Source organism: Coptis chinensis, chromosome 4, assembly GCF_015680905.1.
Source record: "Coptis chinensis isolate HL-2020 chromosome 4, ASM1568090v1, whole genome shotgun sequence".
NCBI lineage: Eukaryota > Viridiplantae > Streptophyta > Magnoliopsida > Ranunculales > Ranunculaceae > Coptis > Coptis chinensis.
The window spans coordinates 93,551,025-93,567,264 of NC_141459.1; the positions used below are offsets into that span (position 1 = coordinate 93,551,025).

General features: G+C 36.2%; 1 protein-coding gene across 1 annotated transcript; it reads right to left on the reverse strand.

Annotated features, from left to right (window-relative positions):
* Nucleotides 1-93: 93 nt before the first annotated feature.
* On the reverse strand, nucleotides 94-3,932 carry LOC147505758 (uncharacterized). The gene is made up of 5 exons (XM_086558207.1): nucleotides 3,515-3,932; nucleotides 2,406-2,483; nucleotides 1,973-2,072; nucleotides 848-990; nucleotides 94-446 (listed from the first exon to the last, which is right to left on the reverse strand). Exons 1-5 carry the CDS (start codon nucleotides 3,815-3,817, stop codon nucleotides 240-242), a joined length of 831 nt encoding a protein of 276 aa, XP_086414333.1. The 5' UTR covers nucleotides 3,818-3,932; the 3' UTR covers nucleotides 94-239.
* Between the last annotated feature and the right edge of the window lie 12,308 nt (nucleotides 3,933-16,240).

Below are 16,240 nucleotides of genomic sequence, written 5' to 3' on the forward strand. Positions count from 1 at the left end.
TCAAGTGAACAGTATTTTATGTAGTCCCTCCAGTTCAAGAAAGATACTGCAACTACATCCAGACTACCTTGATCAAAAATCAACCACCAGATAAGTTTTCATAGTCAATTTTTTCATTCATCAACTGCTTAATAGTGGGGAAAATGCTCAAAATGTTTCATTATTTACAATAGACTAATCAGTATTACAAGCATCCATATTATATAACAACTGAAAAATGCAGGATATTATATTTACATTTATTCTTTGTGGAGATTATGCAAAATGTACAAGGAAGCGGATGACAAGAAAATACAAACTGAATAACTTAGAAGATCCATACCAGTAGCTATTTTCACCATCTTGCTCCTTTCAAACATTTTTACTAGAAGAATCATGACAATAACATGTCCCACTTTTGTCTTTAGCTCATTAAGTGAGCTGATTTTCATCCATTTAGGCCTCTCCTGCAAAAGATAGAAACAATTTTTTTTTAAAAACACTAGAAAAAAAGGAGCAACTGTCGCACTATAACAAAACAGGAGATTATGAAAACGGAAGAAAATGACTGAATTCAGAATGTTGAAGTCAAATTTTTGTGTTTGACAGATTAAAATTACAACAGATGTCGGAATTTAGGACTACCAGATGTGTACAACTGATTTACACAGTGTACAACACTTCAAGCAAGAAAATATAAAATTAACAGCACGTATCAAGTAAAATATGAAGATGAAATTTCGCCCGCCTTATTACATAAAAAAAAAGAGAGAAAAACATAAGTCATACAAATATGTGATTAACAAGAACTACAATGGCTCTTGTTAAGTACTTTTATAAGATTGTATCCACATTGGACTGTAAATACCTTAAGAGCAAACATCCCAAACAGTGAGGATCCCTTGAGAGCACGATCGACGCTGGAGGGCACATCAGGAGAAACATTACTGATAAATAGCCCATATAGACCCATGCCAAATATTAGCATGACAGTTCCAGCAAGATAAACATCTGCACTGAAAAATTAAGTTAAAGATACTTATATCGGAAAAAAAAGCTATTATGATGGAATGCACATTTCAAAAATTCAAATGCATAATCAAAACAACACAAACTTCAGTGGATGTGAAGACAGTTGGAGGGTGTTCAACCTCCATACAAATTATTCTTCCGGGTTAGGAGTAAAGCAGTAATATATTGCTTTTATTATTTTTTCCATTTCTGTTGATTGTTAAACTCAAAAACCCTGTGTATGGTGTATAAATTTCGATTGTAGATGGTGTTAAACAGTCCCCTGCCGTTTTTGTAGCCATGACATCACTCTCCCACATTTGCACACACTCGTGGCCATAGACCTACATTTCTGGTGCTACTGAAGTACCACCTCGTCGCACCGAATCGTGCATGAGTTCATGGGACCATTTCAGCATAATAAAAAAAGGCCATAAATATCTCTCCCTAACTTTATCCAAGGAAATGTGAGACCATTTCAGCTTAGAAACACAGACTTTAATTATGAAAGGCTCTGTTGTAATTACCATTGGTATTTGTCAACAGGTAAATCAGTGTGCATAACCAAATATTCCTGACTTGCTCATCTATATGGCTCAATCGAATCACAGTTTCGATTATCCCAATAGCATAAAATCCATTATTCTAACCGCACATGAGGAAGGCTAGAACCATAGAATCAATGATCCTAATCACAAACCTGTGATTTTTTAGGAAACCCCATGAAAATAAAGTTGGTTGAATTTTCTGTCAATATTTTGCTGGGACATTTTGCCCACTATAAAAGAATTGCAATTTTCTGACAAAAGGGGGGAATATAGAAACAATTAAAGATTCCAGCTACTCAGAGTCTAACCTCTTCAAAACCTCGGCAGTTTTTACCATGATCCTAAAGCACATGCTATTTAAAATTGAATAATACCTTTCCATTTGCAATTGATCTAATCAATTTAATCATTTAGAGAAAAGAAAAGAATCTCACCAATTGCTTCAACTAATCGTAGAACCATTTGTCCTGTGTGAATGCCTTTGACACAGCATGTCCAGTATATCTTGTATGCATCAAAAATGTAAACACATCCCTGATGACAAGGATAAAGAATGGTAAGCCTAAGTAGATCCAGCCTAATTTAAAGAAAGATACATAAAGAACCGTACGTTGTGGACTATGTAATAACAACTCACACTACAATCCTTCTTTTAATGAAATAAATTCACCTTAATAAATATCATCTCTATTCCACAATGATCTTAAAGTTCATAAAGGTGTATACTTTTACAAACCAAAAGATCAACAATAAACCCTTTTGATGCAAAGCTGAAACTATTCAGTATTCACAATAATGCTTCAGCGCCCACAATTTACTTTGAATTCCTCAACCGAAAATGGATACAGGGTAGTAGGGAGAAAGTACATTTAAAAAGCACAACAAGGAACCTGCCAGTGAGCCTCCTACAGCTAGAAGAGCCAAGAAACGGAAATCAAATATCACCTGGTCATAAAGCAAAAAACATTTTAGGATGTCAGAGTAATAGAAGAAACATTCCCGAGAATAATTAAATTGAAAATAAAAAGTTAAAAAAGTAGATATTCATCGTCAGACAAGTATCTTATCAATATGAATAAATGAAAGCCAAAATCATAGTGCATAGGAAAATAGCAACCAATAATTCTTAGGGAGATTTCTCATTTGATCTGAAGTTGCTGGGTTGAGCGCCTTGAGTGGGTTGGGAACTCATGATTATTACATCTACCCTGTTAAAAAAAATTAGGGAACAAAAATTGATCTCAAGAAATTGTGTACAGTGATGCACACAAAAACTCTCGCCTTTGAATAAATGGAGAGAGCAATCTTCATAAAAAAGACCCTTGTGTTTTACATTAGGATCGTAATACAAGGCCATACCCCCTATAGCAAGTTTTAGGCAAAACTCTTTCAATGATATAGCGACATAAATATTTAAACGCTTATAACATCTTCAACTTCTTGAAATCAAAGCTATGATAAACATATTATCTCATATGCAATGACTACAAAGCATGCAAATATGCAATATCATGTATTATCATTTTATCACTGCTTCAATTTCTGCAATTCATTAATAAAGTGCCATTTGTTATCATGATTGGTTCATGTTCATTTCCTGCTTTACAGTGCACCTATACTCCACAACCAGGGAGCACTAAGGGATACATTAGTAATGTGTTTCTGCATGACCAATAGGCGAATTTCAGCAAGTACAAATTTTTAAAAACATAGAAGATATCTACATCCACAACAAGGTAGTGTTACTTGCATTATCACTACTTCATTGCCTTAGACTGCAACCATCATGATTGAAAAAAGTATGACTAACAAAAAGCTCATAATGAAATACCCAATTAAACAAAACAATAATATAAATTATCCGTGGAATAAAAATCACAACTTGAACAAAATTCAAACACTAAAATGCACAAAAACAAATACCCACGTCCTACAATATCTATACAATACGAATAAAATATAAAAAATTCACTCACCCTCTCAATGTTGGATTCAGTAGAGCGGACAAAGCGAGAAATAGGACTACTTCCAGTACTTGGAGTTCCGGCTAAAGCATAGTTAAAACTAGTTTCAGGGACACTTGTAGTAGTAGTAGTAGTAGCAGTAGTTGGAGTGTTGTTTGAAGTAGAAGAAGGTGCAACACTTTTCCTTGGTGAAAATTCAGAAGATGAGGAGTTAAGAGAAACAATGGTGTATAATGGAAAAGGAAAACGTCTTTGAGTGTGAAGAGAGAAGGAAAGGGAAAGAGGGGTGGAAGAGATGGTAGTGAAAAGAGCCATGAACAAGAAGAAGAAGAAGAAGAAGAAGGGGATGGTGCATAGGGATATGAGAAGAAGAGAAAAGGTATATTGGTTGGGGAAGTTTTGAGGTTTGAGAATTTTTTGTGGCTTTCAAGAGACTAGCTTTCTATATCACTTTGTGGCGGGTAGTGAAAAAAATAACGGTTCGCTTTGAAGTCTCTGAGATACTTGGTGATATTTTGGATTTTTTTTATCTTGACTCAGTGAGTGTACATTAGATCGTATTACAAAATATAGGATATTGGTATTTATTGATACTCAATTTCTGGATATGTATGGTGGATATATCCCTCTTTCTGGAGATATTTGACATTGTTTTATATGTAAATATCATGAATAGATCCAAAATATCGACAAATATTGTGGATATTGTGGATATTTCTTTGTATATCATGATACATTATTTATATTTATTTGAAATATAATGGTAAATATTAAATGAAATTGGGGGGGATAAATTCACTTAACATTCTAAAAAATTAATCCAAGCAAAATCGTGGACTTACAAGTTGAATTAAAGGCTGAATTTTTGTGGAGATGATCTCCCCACCATGGATAACATGCTCACAAAAATTCAGGTAATTCAAAGAAATCTAACTTTAGAACATACTCACAAATATTTTGGACCGTTAGATAAAAAGCTCAAAAAAGGACACTAATTTTGACATGGTTAGACATATCGAAATATTATAATTTTTTGTGATAATGATCTTCATGGTGGGGAGATCATCTCCACAAAAAACCAGACCGTAATTCATTTGTATGTGAAAAATGTGGCTAGAATGTGGCTACAGTGAATGTGCCTCTATCCTTCCCCAAAAACTACAAAAAATATCACTAAATATCTCCAAATATCACAAATATCATCAAAATATCACCGATATTTGTAGTCGTATATATCTCTGAACATATCGTGATATTTATATATCTTTTTCTGAAATCTGGATAGATATCCCCAAATATCGCGATATATCGGGATATTTTGTACTATGCATTAGATCGTGAGTGGGATACTGGAGATTCAATTTCGTCGAAATGTTGTGGTTGGTAAATGAATTTCAATCTATATCTCTACACTATATGATAGCGGGGTTATCAGGAACCACACTTCTCAACCGAATAGGCTATTTCTAATCTCTCATGTTTTACAATTTAAAAACACATCCCTCAATTATTCTAATCAGCTCCCTCCATTTTAAGTAATTTATAAAAAAAACTTTCTCACCTCACTGAAATTAGAATTAGCTTTCATATTATTTAAAATAATTTAGAAAATCTCTTTCATGTCATTGAAATTATAATCAACCCTTTTTAATGTTTTTATATTATTTTTTAAAGATGTTAGAACGATAGGTTTAAAGATTTAAAAAAAAAACCGATGCGTAACACAGTTCGCATACTTGTGTATAGTCACGTAGTTCGTGACTTCGTGAAGATGTTTGATCATGATGTTGAAAATGAGTACTGAAAAAAGAGTTCTAAAAATTACTAAGAGTCCTATATTGGGCAGCCTCCAACACAAGCCCAACGAGAAGCCCAATACCCCCCCCCCCACACACACACACACACACACTTCAACAAAAACTGAGAAAACCGGCTACAACCAGTTTTGGTTTCATCTTCTTCTCCACCAAAACTTCATCTTCCTCTCCAAGCCCAAGACAAAGCTCTCAGGTGATTGAGTTAATAAGAAAGAGATGGTGAGGAGAAAGATTTCTATTGAGAGAATTGAGGACAAGCCTAGAAGACAAGTGACATTCTATAAAAGAAGACAAGGGATATTCAAGAAATCAAGTACTCTCTGTTCACTATGTAAGACTGACATTGCAATGTTGGTGTTTTCATCTTCGGGTAATCTTTATTCTTATAGTAACACTTTGGTTGATGACGTTCTAAAACGATATCACAACCCTTCTTCATCAAACACTTCACAAAATTCTTTAGTAGTTTTTGATGATTTGCGTGGTGTAAATATTGAACAAGAGGTGGGTAAGAGTTTAGACAATGGGTTTTGGTGGGAGAATATCTACGTCTCAAAATTTGATTCTTTGGATGAGTTGAACAAATTGGAGAATGGCCTAATGGATGTAAAACAAAGTATTTTGTGTCGTTTGGAGAAACTATCATCGTCGAGTTCTGCAGAACAAGATAATACTACGGTTTGGAACATGGGAAGTGAAGAAAAATCATGTTGGGCTACTGATCCAAGTACAAGTAATGTTGATAATTTTGGTGTGGGTGATTCTTCAGAACAATGGCTATCAGATGAAGAGATCTGTAACCTTTTTTGTGATTTATTTAGTTGCAGAGACTATTTTGTTATGTCTGTTTAAACGACATAGCGACTATAATACTGTGATTTGATGAGATTGGAGTGAAATTGGATTTTATTTGGACGCGCACCTTATGTTACAAACTTAACTGTTTTTTTGGTGGAATTGAAGTGTAATGGAAAAAATTCGAGTATTGGAGGAAACCAAGACAATTTTTATTTGAAAAAACCCCAAACTACCCAGTGAAGTCGTTTTCAAGGTGCCCCAAACGACTCAATGAGGTCGTTTTGTATATGGCACAAACGACCCAGTGAGGTCGTTTAAATGTCTTTGCTTTTTTTAAAAAATATTCTTTGTACACTAGTTGTATGAGTTAATACAATATTTTAAGTTATTTGAATTGTGCATGGAAGGATCGTTTTGAATGATGTAATTGAAAATTGGAATTTGTGTTTAGTATTTAATTGAAATTTGATGTATAGTTTGTGTTTGATGTTTATGTATAAGAAAAGTGGAATTTGTGTTTGGAATTGATCGTTTAATCATGGATATGAAAGTGACTAAAAAACAAAATGAATTTCTTGATTTTTTTTTAGTCTAAACGACCCAGCTATGTCGCCCCAGAGAGTCCTCAAATGACCTCGCCATGTCGTCTTAGAGATTGCCCAAACGACATCCATATCGTCTAGCTAAAAACCTGAGAGCTTTGTCTCAAACGACACGCGCAGACCACTTGCGTGTACACTCAAACTACATGGCGGGATCGTTTGAGTACTCAAACGGCTTGGTGGTTTCAACATGGCGAGACCGGTTCGACCGTTGCTTGGGCTTGGGCTTGGGCTGAAAACATGTTTTTTTAGGTGATGGCAAACTTGTAATATTTATATATTTTTTGGGGGAGTACCCAATGGAATTTGAAGAGTGCCTAATGAAACTACCCTTACTAATTGAATGCATCATTGAGAGAAGGCATCATAGCAGCTTTGTTGCACTGTGTATCAAAGCTCACGGTGATTAAGCTACCAAACCAAATGCTAAATATGTGAAAAGTCATTTCTTACAAGTTACAACCAATAACAAATGTGCCATCATGCGTAAATTATTATTTGGTTTATGCAAAATGAAATTTGCAACTGATCGAGGTTTCCTATCTCCACTATATTCTCTTCCTGGTGTTAGTCACTCAGTCCTCTGTTACTGAGTCAGTCCGATTCACATACCCAAAAGTCTGTTTCTATACTTAGAAAGTTGTGAAGAGAATCTAGGTCTTTATTGCTCTCTCCAGGTGGGTATGTAGCTTTGATTGGCACTGGAGTAATCTGATTGGCTTAAGAGTAATGATGTGTTTTCAGCAACGCATGCTAGTTTAGACGATGGAATTCAGATGTAAATTGTGATTAGAAAGGATTACATTGGAAAGGAAGGAACTTTTTTTCTTCTTGATAGATGATTGGCTGCGTGGTTGGTGTTAATGATAAAATTTCTCATGCGGATGTGCTTAGTGAAGTATGGATCCTCTTAACAGGCTATATATACCAAGTTCAGTTGATCTTTCCTTCCTCATACTTCTCATCAGTCGAGTTTGTTACTACAACCATGGCATCATCAAAAGGAAAATCTCCCATCAACCTCAACAATACTAACCCAATCAAAAATAACCTTTCTTCGACTTCGCCAGAAAAATCAAGATGTCCTATCGATTGGCCCCATCAATCAATTACTCATACCGAATGAAACCTATAAGCTACTGGAACGTAATAAACTTAGTCTCTTTGTCAAAATTCTAGATGGGAAACTCTTGTCTGGTACTTTCAAAGTGAACCTTGAAAAAACAGGGGCTCCATTTCGGATCATTGAAATGCATCTGTATAAAGGAGATATTTATCAAGTGTGGATGGAAAATCAACATCAGATTGAGATGATTTTACGAGCTCAACCTTAGGTCGTCTCTCAGCATATTCTACAAATTGTGCCATGGATGGAGATGAAGGAGAATCGAGAACCAGACTTTAATAAGTTTTATGTGTGGATGCAGCTCATGAACTTCCCAGAACTATTCCAAGATAGGGAAATTGTTGAGGGCAACTTGATAGACTCAGGCTGTTTTGCACCCAATCAACTTATTCATCTGGAATTGTACCCCAAATACAATAAGTTTGCTCAGCTGACTCGAGTTAAAGCCCTCATGGATATTTCTAATCTAATCCCACCGGGATTTAAACATCCTGAAGCTGTTAATGGTGTCAAATGGGTCCAATTCTCTTATGAAAATCTCCCGGTGTGCTGTTTCAAATGTGGTTTCATTGGCCATCATGGCCATCATCAAGCTTCATGTAATATAGCAGATGCGGATTTAAGTGTGGAACCACAGTTCACATCAAATGGACAACGCTTTGATCTTTATAATCCAAAAACAAGAATCTTCCCTAAGGCAATGGCAGATTGTCCAGTTATTGAAGTATCTCTGCTCAACCAGTATGACTTATCACAAGTGTATCAACCGCTAAGGATTCAGGAAGACAATAACCAAGAGAAAAGTAATAGGCTTTCACCAATCAAAGATGATATGCATGAAGAACATTGCCACCATATGCAGGAGAAAGGAAAAGGACCATTGATCATGGAAATTAACTCCCCGGAACCATATGTTGGACCTACTAATAACATTGGACCTTCTTCATGGATTAACAATGAATGGACTATTAACAGCAACCTTGTCAACTTTGAAACGCAGTTTCCGAGTGCATTGGTTTTTACTTCACAGATGCCAATCTAGCAGATGAATGTTTTATCAAATCCAGCCTATGTTATGACATCTCAAGCTATGATTAATGATCCAACTAATATCCCTTTTGTGGACCTCTCTGGGTATTCTGAATCAGATCTAATTGGTGACAATTCATTGCACTTTAAAAGACAGGAAATTGAACATGGAGCGGCACAGCCAGATAACAGTGAGTTGAGGAATGCACAGCGGTAGAAAGAATTTGATGGGAGTATGTTTCAAGACCGTGAATATAGGCACAAATCATCTTTGAATACAGGGGGCAATGAGAATTCAATCTCCTCAAATGGGAACATACTTGGCCTTTTTGGTAGGCGAAACAAATTCCATACGGAGGCAGCTGCCCGAAAACAGCTCCACAGGGTGCCATGAGTTGTCTAATATGGAACTGTCGAGGTATGGGTCTCCTTTCAACGGTAAGAGAGATTAAAGATGTTATCAAGAAGCTGAGACCAAAAATCATCTTTTTGTGTAAAACTAAGGCTAGCTTAATTAAATCTAATAGTATTATTAGAAGTATTATGGGTGGTTATAAGTCTTTTGTATATCCATTAAGAGGTCTTTCTGGTGGTTTATGGTTATTGCGGGATGGTGATGTAGACCTTGATATAGTGTATGTGGACTCATGGATCATTCATGCAAAAATCAATGAGAATAGTTTATCTTTTTGGTATTTTTCTGGAGTTTATGGCAACAATGACTTCTCTGTAAGAAAAGAACAGTAGAAAATATTGGATTTGTTGAATCTTGGAACTGACCAAGCATGGTTTTGTGCTGGAGACTTTAATGACATTTTTCATAGAGAGGAAAAAAGAAGGGGCAGACATGTGTATCAATGGCAATGCCAACCATTTGTAGAGATGATTTAGAATTGTGCTTTCATGGATTTGGGCTTTGTTGGTCCAATCTTCACTTGGAATAACAGACAAAGTTTTCTTAACAGAGTATCTAAAAGGCTTGACCGTGCTTTGTGCTCAAGCAAATGGAGAGGAATGGTTCCAAACACAATGATATACCATAAAGCCACATTGGCATCAGACCACAAGATACTTCATTTGAGCTTTGATCTTACAAAACCAAAGCTTAAGAGGCCTTTCAGGTTTGAAGCTATGTGAACCAAGGATGAAGGCTGCAGCTAGAAGAGTGATTCAAAATATCATGGCACAAGATTTTTATGGGTCTCCTTCATACACTTTCTCTAAAAGGCTGGCAGCATGTAGGACTGATCTGATCGAGTGGAATCATAAAAGTTTTGGAAACCTGGATTATAAACTGAATCAGCTCGATTTGGAAATAAAACAATGCCAACAGCAACAACATCGAATTGGGTGTCCTACTGAACAACAACTGTAGCAAGAACAAGATCTTCTCATGGAGCATGAAGAGGTTTTGAAATTGAAAGACATACACTGGGGACAAAAGGCTAGGCATGACTGGTACGGAATTGGTGAGTTGAATACCAAATACTCCCACTCTATTGTGATTCACAGAAGGAGAAGAACTAATATTAACAGGTTGGTGAAATAAAATGGTGAGGTGTTGACACAGAGGCAGGAGATTGGAGATCATTTGATTGATTACTTTTCAAACCTTCTGTCAACGTCGAATCCTGATCCTGATCAAACGTTGATGGATGTTATCCCACTTATGGTGACCCAGGAGGACAATGACACCTCGACTAGATCAATTTCGCATGAGGAGATATGGTTGGCTATTAAGAATATTGGATTTTTCAAAGCTCTGGGGCCTGACGGATTTCAAGCAGCTAGTGTTCTATAAAACATATTGGGAGGAGATATGCGAAAAGATAACAAGCCTTGTCCAGCACTTCTTTAACTCAGGAACTTTCACTAAATAGCTCAATCATACCAATATAGTCCTCTTATTCCGAAAGTTCAACATCTGTCTGCAGCTGAGCATTTCAGGCTAATCAGCCTAACAAATGTTAGTTACAAGATCATGGCAAAGATAATCGTCCAGAGAATGAGACCGATTCTACAAAGAATTATCGGACCTCAACAGAGTGCTTTTCTACCAGGGCATTCCATACATGATAATGCTCTTCTGGCTCATGAGGCGTTCCACATTATATAGAACAGAGCAAATATTAAGTCCAAACTCTTTGGCCTGAAGTTGGATATGCACAAAGCGTATGACAAAATTGAGTGGCCCTTTCTTGAGGAGGTATTAAATAGATTTGGCTTTGATGAAAACTGGATCAAGAAGGTGATGTTCTATGTTAAAAGTCCCACGTTTTCTATTCTCCTAAATGGATCCACTTATGGTTTCTTCTCCCCAACACAAGGACTTCGTCAAGGCGACCTAATATCTCCTTTTCTGTTTGTACTATGTGCTGAAGTACTCTCTCTTAATATCAATAGACTCCAAGTGCAAGGGCTGATTCATGGTCTCAAACTCTCTAGGAACAACTCACCGATCACTCATTTGATGTATGTGGACGATACCATTCTTTTTGGGAAAGGAAATGTTGAAGAAGTGGAAGAAATTAACAGATGTTTAGAAAGATATTGTGCTGCCTCGGGTCAAAGTATAAACAGAACGAAGTCACAATTCCTTCATCACAAGAGGCTCCCAGCTAGTGAAATGAGAATTTTTCACAGTATTTTTAACATGCCTTGTACTCATAAGTTCCCTACTTATCTGGGTATATATACCACCGGTGTTCAATGAAAAAAATAAACGAAGGCATTTCTTGCCGTTGATAGAAAAGTTAAACAACAGAGTGGCGTCATGGAAGGCTTCCTTGCTATCCAAAGGTGGGCGATTGACATTAATAAACTCTGTCCTTTCAGCATTGCCTACACATATCATGGCGTGTATTCAATTACCGGTGAATATTATCGACGAAATGGATAAAATAAAAAGGAATTTTCTATGGGCGCAAGAACTGGGAGAAAAGAAACTGCATTACTTTGCATGAGATCTAGCCTGCACACCACTTCAGTTCGGAGGCCTGGGAATCAAGGACCTTCAAATGCAAAACTTGGCGTTACTTGGAAGGAAAGCCTGGGAATTATGCAATCCCCAATCACTCTAGGCAACACAAATGAAAGATAAGTACTTCAAGAACCAAAAATTTATGCATGCTCATCTAAGCACAAGTTCATCAAGAACTTGGAGAACTATGCACTACTTGAGGAATATGTTGGTTATAGGAAGGAGATGGAAGGTAGGTGATGGCATCTCAATTCGAGCATGGAGGGATAATTGGATTCCGGATACTCATATTAAACTGCCCCTCATTGAAAAACCAACTGGTTGCATGATGGACCGAGTGTGTGACTTCATTGACCCAATTCATAGACAATGGAATACCAGACTTATCAAGGAGCTCTGGCCGGCAGACTATGCGAAAAGGATCATGTCCATCCCACTTACTCTCATTGCGAAAGAAGATTTTACCTTCTAGTGGCCAAATAAATTTGGGATATATGATGTCAAAAGTGCCTATAATTTGATGCAGAATTATTGTGAACCAAATAGAGAGAAACTCCACCTCTTCTCCAAAATATGGAAATTCAACCTTCCGCAAAAGGTTATATTTTTTATGTGGCAGTTTACACATCAAGTGCTACCAACTGCTGATATGTTATGTCATTGAGGTTTCCATGTTCAGTCTATGTGTTCACTGTGTATGGCTACTGAAGAATCACCAAAGCATCGCTTAAGTGTTACACCATATGATGAAATGCTTAGGAAATGTGTGTTGATGAGTCAAGCACATGGATTACGCTACTTGGTACTGGACTATGGTATATCTGACTCGCAAGAAATGAAAAGAAGTTCACTGGGACAAAACAATATCCACTAAGTTATGTGATAAAAGCTAAAAAGATGGCAGTAACAATGCAGGAAATTGATGGCAGCAACTCATCAAACAATCAGAAGATGATGGAGATTAATGTCAAATGGGATTGTCTACCGAGGGGTTGGCTTAAACTAAACACGGATGGATCGTCTCATGGAAATCCGGGTGTTGCTGGGGCTGGATGTTTATTACGAGATGAGAATAGCAATTTTATAATGGCCATTGCAGTTCTAATAGCCTATGAATCGGTGTTGATGGCAGAAATTATGGCATTATGGGTAGGAATCAAGGCAGTGAAAGAATTAAACCTTACAAATGTGGTGATGGAAATAGATTGTAGTCTACTATAAATCAGCTAGTGACTAACAAGGCTTCTCAGGTTCCAGCACTAGTTAAAGACTTGATAATGGAAATTCGGGAACTGATTAATGTAATACTAAGTGCGTTAGCTCGCAAACAATCAAAAGAATCGCTCTTTAACCAAGAAACGATGAAATAACTTTATAAAATCAATGAATAATCCTATCACAATTCTCCTAAGCCTTTAAATAGGCGTCCTAACCCTAAACTAAACAAGCGGTGACTTTCCCGAACTAATCCTACCAAAAATAAACAAAACAATCGATTATTCATGTAAAGCCCACGATAAAGCCCAGAGCGCGACCCACACTTGTATCAAGACAAAACTCAGCGCCCCTGGCTGCTCATGCCGTCCTCTTTCTACTGTAACTTCCTTACTGATCAAAGCAACTTCTCATACTTTGACGATCCCATCATATTCATCCAGGTAATCTTCATCCATAATCTGTATTGCATCATTGATGAATGAAGGAAATTTTATCCTGCAGTGGAATTATAGGGAAGCAAATCATGGTGCAGATGCCTTGGCAAATTACGCAGCTCAACAGACTGAAACTATGGATTGGGATCTCACCACAGAACACATAGATCAATTTCCGGAGAGCTGGAGACAATGGATGCCAAAGTTCACTTTTATGTGGAATGTAACTCCACCCACATTCTTAGGTGGATGGATTAATCATGATATGAGAGACATTTGTACTACAATGTTGATTCCTAGATAATGAAATATCTTTAGCAAAAAAAAATCTCAACTGTTTATCAAGGAAATTATAAGTACTTATTAAAGTAACATCAAATGTGCACAAGTGGACAACACAAGATGAAACTGTGAATCCTTTGCTAGACACCAACAAATTCAATGTTCCTCTTTGTCATTAGCTCCTAATGTGGTTTAAGACTTCTCATCTTCATCTCAAGTGGTCGTTATGATTCCGGAAAGAAGAAGATGTTCGTTGGTGTTGGAAAAAACGATACCAATCGATCCCTACTAAAATAGCTTGCACTTCGACAATCTACTACTCCAATAAAAAATCTAATATTTCACTACAACCAACAACCACAACCTAAACTATGGATATAACTATCACAAATAAACAATAGAAATATAAAGCAAGTAAAACATACCACAACACAAAGATGTACCGTGGTTCACCAATTCAATGATGCCTACTTCCACAAGAGCTAATCCTTTTATAAGTATGAAAATGAATATTACAATCACTCCTCTCAAGTCTCTCCACCTTACTAGATCACTCCTATCTCCTTACAAGCTTTTCTCTTTGCAAATGTTTTCTCTCAATTTTGATTGCTCTCAAAATTTGGTTTCTATTTAAGACTTGGTTTTCCAAAACCTAACTTTTGTTTTTATAGTAACTTGAAATTTCGACGCGTCTGTGAAATTTCGCATTTACTGTAGAAAAATAAGAACCTGAGATGTTAAGGCATGATCGAGGCGGCGCTCTTGGCAAGGCCAATATGAGCGCGTGCGCGCCCTCTTATTTTTCCATCCCAAAACTTCCTGAAGACATGTTTCATGAGAGGGCTGAAAAAAAACTATTTTCTTTTTCACGGCAAGGGCGCGAGCGCGCCTTGGTCACAACCAATCTAAGCGCGTGCGCACTCAGACCTTTTTACATGAACAGTACCAATTTCTCTCCTCTTCCTCATATGAGGGATAACTCCAACAGTTGGTTCCTTATTTGGAAACAAACTAGAGAAAATCGTGGGAGATTATTAAGCCAAAGTGAGGACTAGGGAAGGGTGCAATTTTGAAGAATCATAGAAATTTTAATTTGCAAACAAGTCCTTAAATGTTTGATAGTTGAACACCATATGTTTGGGACAGCAAAACCGGGTTCATTAGATAATCAATGAGTGATTTTTTGCTCCCAGCGTCTAAAGCTCCAAGAGCTCCAAGCCCTATTATTGATTTATACGGATAAGAAGTATGTGTTGGTACATTGAGAGAATTCCCTTAATAGTTAACACATACTAGTTTTTGAGCCCGTTCAACGAACGGGGATCATTTTTAGGAACTATTATGTGCTAAAAAATTTTAACTATATAATATTGTAGTATTTAAAATTTTGATGTTAACACTAATACTATAACCTAGTATTATTAAAATAAATTTTTTTTTCAGGAACTATTATGTGCTAAAAAAATTTAAACAAATATAATTAATTTGATTTATGACCAAAAATTATGGAAAAACAGATAGTTTTATTATGAAAATTATTAGTAACTATGTAGAGCTATGAGATATGAATATTATATTTATCACTCATCTAATTTTTTTTGTTAAAGTAAGCAAGTAAACTACCTTCACATGTAAGGATTGCCTGTGCTATGAGTTTCTCTTCCTCGATAGTGATCTAAGGTATGTAGAGATTCCTCTTACTCAATAGTGGGTAAGGCAAGAAAGTATGATCAATGATCTTTTACTAATCCTAGTGTCTTTTTCATCTCTATTCTCATCCATAGTTCAAGAAAAAGTTTGACCTACCCATTAATAATTAGTATAATTAGATAATGCTCTCCTTAATTTCACAAAGAATTGAGTGGTTTTTGACACATACAGTCCAATTTGATCGCTTAGGCCCATAGTGTACTTCTTAGGGCTATAGTGCATCTTAGACATAGCCCATAATAAAGTCTATTAACCCATTTAATTGTGGTTGACATTTTTGTTGATGTATAAATTTGCACTTACTGAATCGTTAAGTTGTTTCGGTGAAAGTGTAGAAGTTTTTCCCTCATCATTTTTCTTAACCTTAATAACTTTCAAGAAATGAAGAGCATTCAAGAACTTTATGATGAAGGAAGTTCAAGTGGTGGGAATGTGAATACTAAAAAAATACAAAGAAGAATTTAGCAGTAAAAGTTGTTGATAGGTAATTGTTTTTTATCATAAATTTTTTTTCTTTGTTTATAGTATAATTAATATCCCTTGTTTTATATTTTAGATACCTGTTTTGATTAACTTCTTGAAAATGGTTAGATTAGTTCTTCAAGTGATCCTTGGGTGTTGTTCTGGTATGTGTGCATGATCTTGATTAGCCGAAGTTTATTTATTTTTGTTAGTTGTTTAACTGAGTTGTCATGCCCTGGGGTAGATGTGATAATTGGATTTGCTTACAAATGCATTAGAG

What these genes read in the sequence shown, in the direction of transcription:
- LOC147505758 (XM_086558207.1), bottom strand. Translation starts at nt 3,817, where the DNA reads ATGGCTCTTTTCACTACCATCTCTTCCACCCCTCTTTCCCTTTCCTTC. An exon ending in CCTTGTTGTGCTTTTTAAAT is followed by an intron (nt 2,073 to 2,405) that starts GTACTTTCTCCC and finishes CCTTGTCATCAG; the next exon opens with GGATGTGTTTACATTTTTGA. An exon ending in TTGGGATGTTTGCTCTTAAG is followed by an intron (nt 447 to 847) that starts GTATTTACAGTC and finishes TATCTTTTGCAG; the next exon opens with GAGAGGCCTAAATGGATGAA.